The sequence below is a fragment of the Pseudopipra pipra genome, chromosome 2 (genome assembly GCF_036250125.1).
Source record: "Pseudopipra pipra isolate bDixPip1 chromosome 2, bDixPip1.hap1, whole genome shotgun sequence".
Taxonomy (NCBI): Eukaryota; Metazoa; Chordata; class Aves; order Passeriformes; family Pipridae; genus Pseudopipra; species Pseudopipra pipra.
The window spans coordinates 64864696-64880407 of record NC_087550.1 but is presented as its reverse complement, the minus strand read 5'-3'; the positions used below and the strand labels follow the sequence as shown (position 1 = coordinate 64880407).

Sequence of the window (15712 nt, the reverse complement as noted above, 5' to 3'; positions counted from 1 at the left end):
TGCTGTGTATCACAGAAATAAATTAATGTCATGTCTCACAGTAGGACATTCTATAGAGGCAACCAGGTGCATTTATGATTTGCTTTCCTAGAATTATGTATTGCTGACAGTTATTACATGTGTGTGTCTGCAGGTACACTCTCTTATTATATATATATATATATATATATATATATATATATGAACTACAGATGTTGGATTATTCTGATCTTCATCTAGCTGCTTAATAACTAGGTATATAGGTCAACCTTATGATCTAGGCTCCTTTGATAGGTAAGAGGACAGAATATGACCTCCAGACAGTACTTTGTCACGTCTGTTTCAGATGGCTAGAGTAGAGGACTTCGTTGGTGGAGCTTTCACTGCTGCAGGTTCTTAAATGGGTAGCTTACATATGCATTATTACACTTCTATGTGAATTATAGTAATATTTCAAGGTATAGTTCTATTTCTGTTGAACTACAGAAAACTTTTAAGTTTTGTACTCGAAGCACATAAAATAGTCGATAAGCAGAAGGTACAAAACTACGTGAACTGTCTAGAAATGTAGCGAAGGCCTAGCAAAGCATTCTAAATTAATCATTTGTCTTGGTTGCTTGTGGTTGAAGGGAGTGAACTTAGGGACCTAGTCAGTTCTTTGTGTGTTTAAGATTTGGATAATAAAGCTGAGTCAGCCATCTTGGTGCATTCAGTTTTCCAAAGGCTTCTTCAGATCATCTTCCCTTCTCTGAATCTCCTTATACTGAGACTTTGCTGTTTTGTGGCAGTCATCAGTCGTTGAAGACCAAAAGATACCGAACACTGTAACCACTGTACCGCATTAGGCTTTAATGACATCAGTTCTCCTTTCGAGTGTGTAAGCCCTCAAAGGATTAAGTCAGTTACTATCTCACATCACTGTCTGTCAGGCAACTCTTTTCTCTTCCCTCCATTACAAATGGGATCAGAAGTCCAAATGACAGAATTTGAGAGGTTTTAACATATAACAGAGTGTATTTTCCTGTCCTTACAGCTCTGCTTTTGTGTTCTGAGAAGTCTGGCTGTTACTCATTTTCACTTCTCTATCTTCTCTGCCAAGTCCCACCTTCAACAGTACCTCCTATAAAGGGAGAGTGGAAGCTCTCTTGCATATTTTTCTTCTCAGACTGCAGTGGGCTAAATGTGTTAGCTCAGTCGGTTAGAGCATGGTGCTAATAACACCAGGGTTGTGGGTTTGATCCCTGGATGGGCCATTCAGTTAAGAGTTGGACTCGATGATCCTTGTGGGTCCCTTCCAGCTCAGAATATTCTGTGATTCTGTATGTGGGCAGAATAGCCTGTAAGAAATTGTTTCTAGCAGTTAAGCAAACTCAACATAACCAGCATTGTGACCGAATAGTAAAAGTGCAAAAATCGAAAGTCAGAATTGGGGCAGTGCCTTTCTTAGCCTCTCTTGTGATATGGTCAAGATATCTCCAATCCAGAAAAATCTGTATATATATAAAGGCAGAAAAACAGATTGAATAACCATCCACAAGAATGGACAGAATAATAATTTTCTTTAAAAAATGTGGTACAGGCTGTGCCAGAAATGATAAGGAAATACCAATAGCCACCTGGAAATAAAACTATTTTACATTTCTTGGTTATGCTATTCCTCTTCTATGCACCATTTATAGTAACAATAGTAGTGCCTCCCTTCTTCTTAATTTATTCTTCAATGAAAGCAAACACATTTTCTGCATTGATAAGATACAGATTTGTAATTAATTTGGTTAAAATTAATTTAAGTCTCACCTCTGTGCCTGGTACGATCATGGGACAGATCCTTCTGGAAGATGTGTGGAAATACATGAAAGACAGAAGTGATCAGAGGCAGCCAACCTGCCTTCACCAAGGACAAATTCTGCCTCACTAATCTAGTGGCCTTCTATGATGGACTAGCTCCATCAATGAACAAAGGAAGTGCTAAAGATGTCATCTAGCTAGACTTCTTCAAGACCTTTGATGCAGTCCCTCCAACATTCTTACCTCTAAACTGAAGAGGTATGGGTTTGAAATCAGGGTCATGATTTAAGTAGATGATGTTACAAATTATTTTAAATAAAAAAATTGTAGAAAGGTTATAATTTTGTGGTTATGTTTCTTGATGTAAATGTGGGTGTGAGAAACATTATTTGGAAGACAAAACCTGAAAATATTAATCTCACAAAAACTTCTGTTTTGCAGATATAATAATTACACTCAGAGCCTTTCTGTAGACAGCTTTTTCTGCAAGGCCCAGTAGTAAATGAATTACTCAATTAAAATATGAAAAACGTGTTTATAAATGGCTACATGCTATATCTTTACATAGCCTGATTTCTAAAATACTGCTCAGCTTCTCATGTGGTTTTTTTCTCATACTGCTTGTTTCTTATTTCTGTTTGTAGTCCTCACTTTTTATCTCAACTACAAATTACTGACTGTAAGGTCCTTCAAGCTTAGGCTCCGTGTGAAATACCTTGTGTGTAGTATATTTAAATACTACTGCCAAGCCTTCCCATTTATCTGTCTGCCTCTGTTTCATCGGTTTACTACTGCCATTTCCTGTGCCTGTTCATAAAAATAATCTAACTCATTTTAAAAATAGAGCATATAGAAGATTCTGAGTTCATTTCATGCTCTGTGGGAGGTATAGCCAGTAGGAAAAAGGTATGTGAAAGTCAAATGGTTGCTGCAGGGAATGCGATCGTGTTTGGGTGTGTCCCCAAATTCCAAAGTGTTTGTTTCTTCATCGGTTAGTCTTTATATTTCCATTAGTAAATGTGGCAATTATCTGGATTATGGAATAGTTTGGGCAGGTAATTGGAGCTTAATGTACTTGTAGCAGGAAAAATCTGGCCCTATCCTCAGACGCTGAACATAGGAAAAGCTCCTCTGACACCTTGGTAGTTCCAGTGATATCAAAGTCTGTAGGTTATATCCTTAGAGTGTGTGGAAGAATCCTAACAATACTACTCTATTAGTAAATATTTTCAGGTATATGTTAGTTCACATAAATATGAATTTGGTGTTTTGGAAAGGTAGCAGTGTTTCTTAGCAAACCATCAAAGGTAAATTAATTTCTTCAAGGGACTTGTAAGAGTCAACCTCACACATTAGCCATTCTCCTGAAATTCCAGTTGTAGCTGAGACACAAGACTGCTCATTACTATCTGGTGCATAATAGTTAACTAATTGTTAAAAAATTCATCTTCACTTTAATGGCACGCATCTTGAATGAGTTTAGCCTGGCTTCATACACTCAGATGTCTTTATTCTCCATTGTTCAGGTATACTCTGTAGCTCATCTTGCTATTACTGAACCATTATGAATTGCAACCCAACATATATGTGTTCTCCAGGCTTCAAAGTATGATGCAGGCTATGAAGAAGGAAACTGTAGGTGACCCTGAGAGGGTATCAGTAGCCATCTTACTGCCATCCTCAGTCTTGCAGCTAAAGCTCTAGTCTACTTCTTTTACTGTGCTACTTTGCCCACATTTGAGTTTAGCTTACGGATGTAGCAGAGAGTTTAGATGTGGATTTCAGGCCTGCCAGGCAGGTGCTGCTTGTGATGGTACTGTGTATAGAGAAACCAAAGCATGGATGCACTTTAACATAAAGGGTGAGTTAAAATCTAAGGGGCTATGCTGAATTAGTGTGTATCAGAAATTAAAAATTAATCATATATAATGTTGCTCATAGCAGTTACCAGTTCACACCATGTTACCCTTCTGAAATGATGTGGTTAAGTTGCGTAAAATGAGAGTAATTAAGTGAAGATTGAGTCTAATCAATGTATGACATTGCCATTGTAGATTTAAATAAATGTGTAATTTTCTTACAAAATCAAATTGGGTTTGGTAAAGGTTGCATTAATTTGACTCTGTCCTTCTACCTGTTATAATGTTTGCAGTATCCTTTTAAAAAAATCCTTTTAAGTTGATAGACAGAAATGGGCTTTTGGGACAAATGGAAATGCAGACATTATTTACATGAGATAAAGTTTGTGGCAATTTGGCTGAAACTATTTTGACTCTGAAGGTAATTTACTTTTTGATTGCAAAAGTTATGACAATGCTAAGAAGGTGAAAGCTGTTAAGATTGCAACAAATGAATTTGAAAAGTAATCTGTTTTGACCACATCAAATAAAAAACCTATTGGCATTTGTACAATAAGGTCTGCTTCAGAACTGAGCTCTGACTGTAATCTTGACCCCTACTTCTACAGCATTCAGTAAAAATAAATAACTTGGCAAATTAAATTCATTGTGCTAAATGCAAGCTCAATTGCTTGCATAGTTTCAAGAATGTGTAAATAGCTGTAGAATGGTGCTACCTATTTCCAGATTTTAAAGTCCTCTTTGATATTATCATACTATAAACTTTTGTAAAAGACAGTTCTTCTGAGCCATTCTTTTGCTGCTATTAACATGCATATATGAGAAAGATTACAGAAGTTGACCTTTACTGCTATTAAACAGTAAATGCCCATGCCTTCTCAAATTTGATGGAACTCTTGTTCCTAACTGGTCTGTCTTCATGTTGGGAAAGAAATAGTCTCTTTTGTTATAGACTCAGCAGCTCAGTCATTTAATACCATCTGTGATACTGAAATGCAAGTAGGCACTGTGTAGGGTTGTATATGTTGTCTGAGTATGAGCCAGATCAGGTTCAGAGGAAATCTGGCCCTGTTTGTCTGTTGTTATGTCCAAGTTAATTAATTAGCTGTGCCAACCACCAGGGCTCATTAGTTTGGACTCAGCATTGTACTAGCGTGTCCAGACTGTTGCAGAACAGGCTTGTAGGCTTGCAAAGCACTGTTTTGCACCTCCTGCGTTACTGCAACAGACTTCTGCTAGCTCTGGCAACTCATAATGTTCACATCATAGCTTTGTTTGTACTGTTCACGGAAAGAAGGAAGGCAAAAGCTTTTAGGAATAAATAGTTTAACACCACTAGAAAAGATCAGCCATCAGTTCCTCTGTAAATACTGCTTCTCCCAGTTCCAGTATCTAAATATGTCAGAGTAGCATATATATCTATTTTCTTCTATTCTTTCTTTCTTTCTTAGTGTATATATATATATATATATATGTGTGTGTGTGTGTGTCTCACTGGTAGCATGTATCACTGAAATTCACTTCAGTTTGAAGGCTTATTAAGGTGTCAGCACAGAAGAATCTGTCCTTATGTTTGTCCTAACTATCCTGATAACAGGGTATTTTTACAACCAACCTACTCTTTTGTCACGTCTCTCTAAAGCAGATTGTAAGGATGTAATTTTAAAAACAAATGCCTCCTTGGAAATAAACATTTTTGTGCTATCAGATTGATTTTCTGATGTACCTTCAAAGACAGATGTATTCCTAACATAATGAGAGGTGTGTTTGTTTTCCTGCTTGATGACTGACTAGTGCTGTAGTTGAGAAACACTCCTAACTGTATAACTACAAAGGCAAGGCAAAGATTTCATTTCTGTGCCAAGAAACCTGGAACTAAGGCTCCTAACCTTTCTCCTTTGATTATTGTAACTTCATGCCAGTGAAGTCTGTGGGTTTGAACAAAAAACTCTTAGAAAACTTCCTCGTATGTCTCTAAGAGGAACTCTTAAATTTGCAGTAGTCTCTCTTCAGAGTGATTACTAGATTAAAGGTCTGCTGTAAGTGAGCCCACAGTCATTGAGCAGAGTGTTTTCCAGACATGAAGTGAGAAAGACAATGCTTTCCCTGTTAGTAGCTTGGCTTTGCTACTTCCCCTGGGGAGCTACTAGCACAGCTTACAGGAAATGAACTTAGAAAACATTTGTAAGGATTTGTTTCCTAGGATGGGTAACCATGCAGAATGTGTCTTTCATTGAACATACATGCCTCCAAGAAGTGTGAAAAACTCACTCTGAAATACAGGGCAAGGTAGTTGAGAGTTTAGGCATTTTTATGTTTGGCAGTGACAACAGGAATGAATAGCACAGCCCGTGAGGATTCTTCTTCAGTAGCAGTAAAACAAGCATTAGGATAACACTATAACAAACTAACATTTTATTTTATACCTTGCAACTAGCTTAAGGCAGATCTCTATGTCCCACGTGTAGCCAGTAAGTAGAAGGGGATGCTTCCACACCTCCTCAGATGTTTCTGATTTCAGTGAGTGAGCCATTCCACCTGTCCTTCTCTATGTTCATTGTGCTGGGAAACCTCCTGGAACTGGCCTATCTTTGTCCTTGCAAACTGAGAGCAGGTAGGCTCAGTGTGAGTACTTCTCACTTAAGTGCTTAAAATGAGGTGCAGCCAAGTCCAGATCAAGTTCCAGAACCATTGGGACAATAATATAGAGAGAACAGGATTATAGAACAAGATTAAATTTGGGAAAATGTGTTAAACTTTGAGAATACCTGTTTAAGAAATGACAGGTATTAGAACTGGTAATATATTTAACTGCATTTATCTAACTGTTGGCACATTAATAATCATTTGGTCTTAGTAGGCATTCTGTATTTTTAACCTCTAGAGGCTAGGTAAGTCTTTGTCCATCTTGAGGATTTTAGAAGATCATTTTATGTCTGAAATGGCACATTTCTTTGCAGATCTAATGTCCAGTTCTTCAGTATCCCTGTAAATAGAACTCTCATCAAAGTTAGTAGTTATACAAAACGTACAGAGAGTGTATCTTGTTCACCTATTAAAAATGTTTCAGATAAGATCTTCACAGATCCAAATATAAAAGCAACTATGACAACCCAGTCCCTATAGGCAAATAAAGTAAGATCAATGTGTGTCTGTCTGTGCACACAAATACACACACATTTAAATACACATGCTGTTGGATAAAAAAAAAAAGTAAATTTTAACTGAATGTGTTTTTACCTACCAAAGTTAGACTCTTCCAAATTTGTCTTTCATCTTGCAAAAGTTGATGACCTTGATAATGCTCAAGCAGGTCTATGAATCTGCACTATTTTTCATTAAATACATTCCATTAAAATACATACCATTAAAAAGGATGTATGTCTCCTCCTTTGGGTAAGTTGTAAGTTGTTTTCTTTATGCAAGGCATATCTCTGTATTGCCATTTCCTTTGAATTTTTACTTTTTTCTATGCTTGATGAAGGAGAAGTATTCATAGTGCTAGTGACAGAGCACTGAGCAATTGCCATGATCTTTGCCAACTGAGTTGAAGTTGGCCGTATGCTGTATGGTATTTCCAACACATTAGTGATATTGTAGCCTCATGATTATAATAAATTCTCACAAGACAACATAAGAAAATTGTGATGAAGTGCAGAGAACTTGTGTAGGCCTTCCTACCCTTGGAGAAGGTAGGTGTGATTTTGGCTGTGCAGTGGGAAAACTGGAGCACTGACTGGGTGTGATTACTATTGTATGTTTGAAACAGGAATGGAAGGGATAGAAAAAGGGAGATGATATACATCCATGGGATGTGTTTTTAAGCCTGTTTACTTTTTGAAATTGCTGTGTCTAGAAAAACTGAAAAAGGGAGGAAAAAGGGAGGTAAACAATATGTCTGTTAAGTGGAATAGCACTTAACCTCGTTTTTCTTTTTGCTCTTCTTTCTTATGAACTGTGGAACTTCAGTATTAAGATAAAAGACTGCTCACATTCCAGTTTACATGAAATAAGACTGATTTTGTTTTAAATGCTAGATGTGGGGGAACGAAAATTCAATATTTGCTCCTTTGATTAGCTGGAAAACATTACCAAAAGCAGCTGCAGTTATATATCATATTCCAGTCTGGTTTTGGCAACAGGAATCTGTGAGAACATTCAAGTTAAGGTTTCATTATCTGTATTCACCTTTGTCTGTTTGCAGCAAAGTAAAAATTGCAAAGAATTTTTTGGCCTGTGCACAAGACTCAGCTAAAATAACTTTAATGAGATACCACATTTGGTTTTGTGCACAGATTTGTACATGCTGACACACAAACTTGAAAATGTAAGAGGCAAGAAAAAGAACACAGTGCTGATATAACAGTTGCTATCCAAAACCAGAAAAACCAATACTTGAAAAGAAGCCAGAAATAGTCAGAGTAATTCTAAACCTTAAAAAAAAAGAACTTTATTTCACTTACTGAGAAGAGCGAAGTGCTCTCCTTTGTTTAATGTGGATTTTATGCTGTCTTGTTAGCTTCAGTGTAAGGTAAAGAAACATTTATTACTCCTTTTTCACCAGAACCAGCATTCTACTTTGGAAATGATGAATACTATGTTGATGAGAGTGCTGGCTACATTGAGGTACGTGTGGGGAGGACTGGAACTGATCTGTCTAAAGCTGCCTCTGTTACAGTGAGGTCTCGCAAATCTGAACCAGTAACTGCAGAGGGTAAGTTATTGTTTTACTCTAGTTTCATAATATTTCTCAACAAATGCTAGCACATTGGGTCTTGATATAGGTTCAGCTACATAAGATGAAATGTATGTCTCTTTCTCTTAGGAGATCTTTCTTCTTAGAACAAATTAAGTAGTTACAGAATTTGAAAGAAACAGGATTAGGAGCAACTGTGAAGTACAGCACTAAGAGAAGTGCCTTCAAATCCTCATGTAGAATGCTATGCTACAAAGGCAGTTGATTGCTGCTGCCTCAGCAGCAGACTCTGGGCACAGAGTTATAATCACTTACAGCGTGCAGAGTTTGCTCCTCTCCTTTTTACTGTAGGCAATGAGAAATTATTACCTGGTACCCTGTTCAGGAAGAGGATCGCTACAGCTGTGTGGTTCAGTGATGCTTTGACAGAAACTTTGTCTGCAGAAACAAATGTTAGCATTTATTTAAGACATTAATATAGAGATAGTGTAAAATTCATCTTCCTTAGATGCTTATCCTGAGTGTAACTTTACTGTTATTTCAGGAATATTTAAACATCATATATTTGTATCACACATAACATATATGTATTTTTCTCATGGAAAGAAAATTATGAACTCTGAAAAAAATATATGATTGTTTCATTTATGAGTCTGCTTTTATGATCTGGTATCTTTAACTAATCCTGAATATTTAAGTTATTTTATTTTGGGGAGGAAAAATATTTTCTTACAGTAAGAATCTTAATTATCCACAAAAATGAACATTAAAATTCAGTCCTTCCCTAAAGTCCTAGATACCTTTAGTGCTTTGGTTCCAAGATAGGGTCACATTTTAGTCAGTATCTTGTTTTATTTGCCTTCTTCTCATTGGCATGTTATGGATTGGTTTGCTTTGCTTTAAACCGAGCAAAAGAAGACAAACCCAGATCAGTCTGCCTTTAACAGTAAGGTGACAGACTTCACCTGATGTCGTCTGAGCAGAATTTGTTTTGTTTGTTTTCCATTCATTCTGTTTTATACAACTCCTCTGAACATCGGTTCTTCCTTACAATCGGCTCACTGGCCTTTTCTCCTTTACTTTCTACATTACTCTCAAAACTTGCATCTTTGTTACAAAATAATATGAAATTTCTTTCCAAAAAACTTTGCTTCATCTCCAGAGTCTGTCTCAAAGCTTTTTGCTTACTTTTATTTCTCACTTCAAGCAAACTTTATTAGTTGTTCTGGACTAGCTGTTGGTTTACAGCAGAACAAAAGCAGCCTCATTTTGTGACTCGAATCATCACTAAACAAAAAGTAAATTAATATTGACTTGTTTTATTGTATAGTCCACCTCAGATGGTCAATAGATAGTTTTGCTTTACGTAAATGCCAGAATTTGGCAATTAAAAATATTGAAAAAATAGATTTACCTATAACTAACTGCCTAATGATAGATATTTTCATTTTTCATTACATGTAATCCTATTTTATCTCTTTTCCGTTGGTAGCTGGAGTAGATTATGTAGGCATCAGTCGTAATTTGGATTTTTCCCCCGGAGTCAATATGCAGACGTTTCGTGTGGTAATTCTGGATGATCTTGGACAGCCAGTGTTAGAGGGAACTGAGAAGTTTGAGCTTGTGCTAAGGATGCCCATGAATGCTGCCCTTGGAGAACCCAGCAAGGCCACCATCTTCATTAATGACTCAGCAACTGATTGTGAGTCTTTTGTGGTTTTTTTTTACCTTTTCACCTTTATGCAGGGGATGGATGACTGCAGTACACAAGTAAGTGTCCTTTTGAAGCACACCAAAGCTAATGAGTCTACGCATTTCAGCTAGAGACAATATGTTAAATCCTTTCCTGTCAGGCTGCTTATTTTATATATCTGGTGCAATGTAACTTAAATAAATCTGAAATAGAGGAGGGAAGATATAAGAACTTCTACAGTTATACTTTACACATGCTTTTTATGTTTTTCTTCCCAGTGCCTAAGATGCAGTTTAAAGAATCTGTATATGTAGTCAATGAAAATGACGGACAGATTTCTGCCATGATATATAGGAGTGGGGATATCCAATACACATCCACTGTGAGATGCTATACAAGGCAAGGTTCAGCTCAGGTAATGATGGACTTTGAAGAACGTCCTAATACTGACAGTTCCATCATCACATTCCTTCCTGGTAAGTTCTTGATCTTATTGTAGAAGGCCTTAGTCTACCATGTTATGCTCGCTTTGCTTTGCTTTGTTTTAATTGTGTCTTCTCATAAAGTAGTGCCAAAAAGACCACTTTGGAAAACAAAGGTGGTTTTTTTCCTACACAATGGGAAGAGTGCCCAGAAATTATGTTGCCTCTATTTGCTTCACTTCTGACCTAGAGGGATAATCAATAAGAACCAAAGGGACTTATCTTCATATAAGTTCAGACTGAATGCCAGAATCTTTCTGATAGCAAAAAACAGTTCAGGATAACACAGTAGAAGCGCAGAACTGCTGTCAGAAAGGAAACTTCAGAAGTTCTGCTCTTTGTTAAGCAGATTTCTGGTAAATATATTTGACTTGCACTGGAATGAGTAATAGATCTTTCAACAGGGGTATAGCTCTCTAATTTCTGCTTGTATTTTTTTCTCCCACTGAGGCTTTCCTAAGACAACCCACAAATATCAGGTACTTGATATCTCACATCAGAGATGAAATGCAAATAAATCAAATGCTGCTACCTTGAAAGAATATTGCCAAATTCCTTCAACGTGTGCAAAACACAGTTTCATCTTTTAGTCTTTGAAGTTTAAACACACGTAATATTTTTTACAAGCCCTAAACAATTTCTGTCATCAGCATGAAATCCTTGGTATGCCCTTATCACAGAAGTGATGACTTTAATATTTCTGTAGACATTTATCAAAGTTCTCTTGAAAAAGTGAGTTGTTCAATCTCTATTTAGAGCTGGCCTCAGCTTTTAGTGCTGTCATATAATCTACACCCTTGCCATTGCTCCTGTGCAACTACAAATGAGAGTCCAACTTATAAGAATTAATGCATCTGGGCCACATAGGAAATGACTTTTTTCTTTTTTTGAGTGTCATCCTACCATTTCTCTGTGGAGACAAGGAGCAAATAGGTCTACCAGAATTACATCTTTTTTCCATAAGCTTCTTAGGCATATTTAAAATGTAGCAGTTTCATTTCAGTTTTCACATTTCCCGTGTGACAATGAGCAGAATGAATATTTTGGGGTTTTTTTTCCTCCTCCTAATGGATAATTTATTTTCTATAGGGGGGAAAAAACAACCTCAGAAAATGAACACAGTCAGCATCCTGGTCTGGTTCTTCACCTTGAAGAGCCTTGATCATATTTGCATGTGTAACGATGAAAAACAGCTGTAAATTGACCTCATTTCTCTCTTCCTGTGCTGTTCCTTTTGTCAGGGATGTAGGAGTCTTTCATATGATGATGAGCCCACCAAGTCTGATGCTGGGTGCCAGACACTGCACACCACTCATAACTCTTGCTGCTTTCCCAGTTTCCAAACATCTAATAAGTCTAGGCACATTGATTTGCAAGTGAAAAATTGAACATTTTGATACTCCAAAGCATTTTTAAGGCAACATTTATTGTCACTTGGAATCAGTGGGAGTTCAAAATATTTTAAAATCAAATGGAACAATATAAGTCAAAGTCCGCACTGTTGGAGAGTGTCCAATCAAAAGAGATCTGAAATAGAAAACTTTAGGACAAAATTACCATTAGTATTAGTGAAAGTTTCTATTGCTCTGCTTCCTTGTGCAAGTATTTATTTTTTTCAAGGCACTCTGTGGGAGAGGTCACTGAGAAGGAGCATTTCCTTCTAAGGTAAAACCAAAGGAATAATATGTATAAAGTGGATATACCAAATAGAAACTTGTTTTAGAGAAGTCCCAAAATGGGAGATTCCACTTAATTGAGTTTCCCTAGAAAGGTAGTGATTACTAATTCTGCTTTCATTATTGTCATTATTCATTAACTTATGTGGTGTCAAGGTGGATGCCTTGGCCAGCAGAAGCAGCCTGTGGTTTGATCTTGGAGAGAAGTGCTGTAATAGAGCAAAGAACACCTAAGTTCTGCCTGATATTACCTTCAGAATGATTGCAGGTGACACTGAGAAGCCTTGCACACTGGTGCTTATGGATGATACTTTCCATGAAGAAGAGGAAGAACTACGTCTGGTTCTTGGCACTCCAAGAAGTGATTCTTCCTTTGGTGCCTCTGTTGGTGAACAAAATGAGACACTGATAAAGATTCGGGATGATGCAGACAGTAAGAGAATATTTTGTTTTTACGGGCTTTTAGAAGTCCATTTGCGTGGTCTAAAAACATTTTTTTCCTTCTAATTGCAGAAGCTATTATTAAGTTTGGTGAGACCAAATTTAGTGTGAGTGAACCAAAGGACACAAGACAAGTAGTAGTTGTAAAAATCCCAGTGCTTCGTCTGGGAGACACTTCCAAGGTTTCTCTTGTGAGAGTTCATACAAAGGATGGATCTGCTACTTCTGGAGAAGACTATCACCCTATATCAGAAGGTAGGATCATACTTATCACATCCAACTATTAGTTTTCAATCATGACTGTAACATAATGTTTCAAAAATGAAATAATTTTATGAATTCAATAATTTGCAACCACATTCCATAATGCATTTTATTATTCAAATTGAGTGTGGACAGATCCCTGGTGGTATGCAACAGCCAATTACTCTTGGAATACTAGTTATCAGTAAAGATATTTACAAAACAGTTGTGACTCCTTTGAAAACATCTGTAGCTCAAGTAGTTGAGGAAGAAATGTATGAGTTCCACCTTAGTAATATTTGTGAAGTGTAATACCATTACTCTGAAGAAATATTTTCTCCTAGGATATGTTGTGTGATTGTTTCTTGAGCAATTCATAAAGATAATGGCTTTTACTGTATGTAGGAATTCATGTATATTTCTCTTTGTTTTTCTACATTCATAATAATAAAGTTTTCTTTCTATATTTCTGCAATTCACTGCCTGCTGCTCCTCACTAGTAATGAATGAGGAGAGAAGTTGCACAACAGTTTGAAAAATTTCTTAGCTGATAAACTTCTTTTCATTAATAGCCCACCTACATGGTTTAGGGAATGACTAATGGAGTTTGTAGCATTATGAATTTTTTGTCTTCTACAGTTTATGATAATACATGATACTAATCTGTGTTTTAAGATTAATGATTCATTGCTGGAGTGTTTTCACAGTTTTGGATAAACTATTTTTGTGTCCAGTTCAGCTGAAAGATAAGACTTACCTTTGAACATCCAGCAACAACCTTGGGCTATCTTCAGTTTCCACAGGAAAGGCATTTGCCACTAGTGATATCTGAAGAGAGAATTTCTTAGCCATAAGCAAAGCATCAACCCAGAGCTTGCTAATTCTAGTCCCTTTGCCTCCTGCATTTTAGAGTTTTGCTCTTTCCTCCTGAAAACCACAGGAACTTTTAGTGTCAGCTCATACTTACCCCATATGCATTACCTATATGCATTTCCTTGCTTACATTCTCCCTGCTGTGTACTGACAGCACTTGGGAGCAAAGTTTTCAAGGGAAACTACTGCAGAACAAGAGGCTCTTGGCCTCTGCCCAGAAGCCTTTGAGAAAGGTCTGTGATGTGCAGGATTTCCCCACAGGTTTCAGAATATCTGTGGGTTTAGGGAACCTACCTATTCAGCTATGGGTACAAAAACCACATCCTTAATTGGGGTCTCTGAGGTAAGTCTGACAAAATTAAAATCAGTAAAATTCTTAGCTATCACATAGCATGTTTATTACCACAGAGTATTTTCATGGCTTAATAACACTTAAGGCTGAAAGGATCATTAGATCACTTAATCAGAGTCACTGTGGATTGTAAGATTCTCCCAGTTTCCCCCAAATACTTCTGTATTGAACCCAATAACTTTGGTTAGAGAAAACATTGTCTTTGGAAAGGGCATCTAGTCCTGATTTGAAGGCATTGGAGAGGAAGAGTGTTTCTTAGCATCTTACATCTTACTTCACTGATCAGTGATCTTACTTCACGATCAGTCCCCATCACCTCTCTGGGCCTTATTTGTCATACATGCAGAGCTCTTTAGCACTTGGTATATTTTGTTTATGGTGATGTTTCAATATACCAATGACAACATCACTTTCTGCAAGTCTTTTCTTTTTTCTTCTGGTCCTTAGTTTCTGTTGGTTACCATCTTCAGTTAATTTGGCATCCTTTAAAAAATAAAAATAGTAGATAGACATGCACCTATTATTTTATCATCACTCTCACCCATTCTAGACACAAATGTTAAATGGTTTCTATACTTTTCTTTAGTAGTTATTATAGTCAAGAATCATAGTACTGTCTAACTGTCAGTGTGGTGGGTTGATCTCGGCTGACCGCCAGGTGCCCACCAAAGCTCCTCTGTCACTCCCTCTCCTTAACAAGAGAACAGAGAGAAAATATGACAAAAAGGTTGAGATAAGTGCACCACTTACCAATTACCATCACAGGCAAAACAGCCTCACCTTGGGGAAATTAGTTTCATTTATTACCGATCAAATCACCATAGGGTAATGAGATTTAAGACCAGATCTTAGAACACCTCCTTCCCACCCTTCCCTTCTTCCTGAGCTTAACTTCACTCCCAAATTCTTTACCTCTGAGCGGCTCAGGGGGATGGGGAATGGGGATTGCAGCCAGTTCATCACACTTTATTTCTGACACTTCCTCCTCACACTCTTCTCTGCTCCAGCATGAGGTTCCACCCAGAGGATACAGTCCTCCCCAAACTACAATGTGGGTCCTTCCCATGGCTTGCAGTTCTTCATGAACTGCACCATAGTGGGTCCCCCCTGGGGTCACAAGTCCTTAAAAGCCATTAAACCTGCTCCAGCATGTGCTTCTCTCTCCACACGGCCACAGGTCCTGCCTGGAGCCTGCTCCAGCACAGGCTTCCCACAGGGTCACAACCTCCTTCAAGCTTCCACCTGCTCTGTCATGGGTGGCAGGTGGATCTCTGTTTCACCATGGACCTCCATGGGCTGCAAAGACAGAGTTGCCTCGCTGTGGTTTTTACAACAGGTTGCAGGGAAATCTCTGCTCCAGCACCTGGAGCATTTCTTCACTGTCCTGCTTCACTGACTTTGGTGTCTGCAGAGTTGTTTCTCTCACATATTCTCACTGCTGTTTCCCAGATGCTGTAGTGCAGCAGTTTTTTCCTCTTCTTAAATGTGTTATCCCAGAAGTACTACCATCATCACTGCAGTGCTACCATCATCACTGCAGTGCTCAGCCTTGGCCAGCAGTGGGTCTGTCTTGGAGCTGACTGGCACTGGCTCTTTTGGACATGGGGAAGCTTCTGGTGTCTTCTCACAG

At 37.7% G+C, this 15712-nt stretch overlaps 1 protein-coding gene across 1 annotated transcript in view; it reads left to right on the top strand.

Moving 5' to 3' along the window:
- FREM2 (FRAS1 related extracellular matrix 2) overlaps nt 1-15712 on the top strand; it is a 123533-nt gene that overhangs the window by 79742 nt on the left and 28079 nt on the right. Inside the window, exons 7-11 of the mRNA XM_064645815.1 lie at nt 8191-8340; nt 9815-10024; nt 10294-10491; nt 12442-12606; nt 12687-12869. Coding sequence (XP_064501885.1) covers nt 8191-8340; nt 9815-10024; nt 10294-10491; nt 12442-12606; nt 12687-12869 — 906 coding nt within the window. The remainder of the gene's footprint in view (nt 1-8190; nt 8341-9814; nt 10025-10293; nt 10492-12441; nt 12607-12686; nt 12870-15712) is intronic.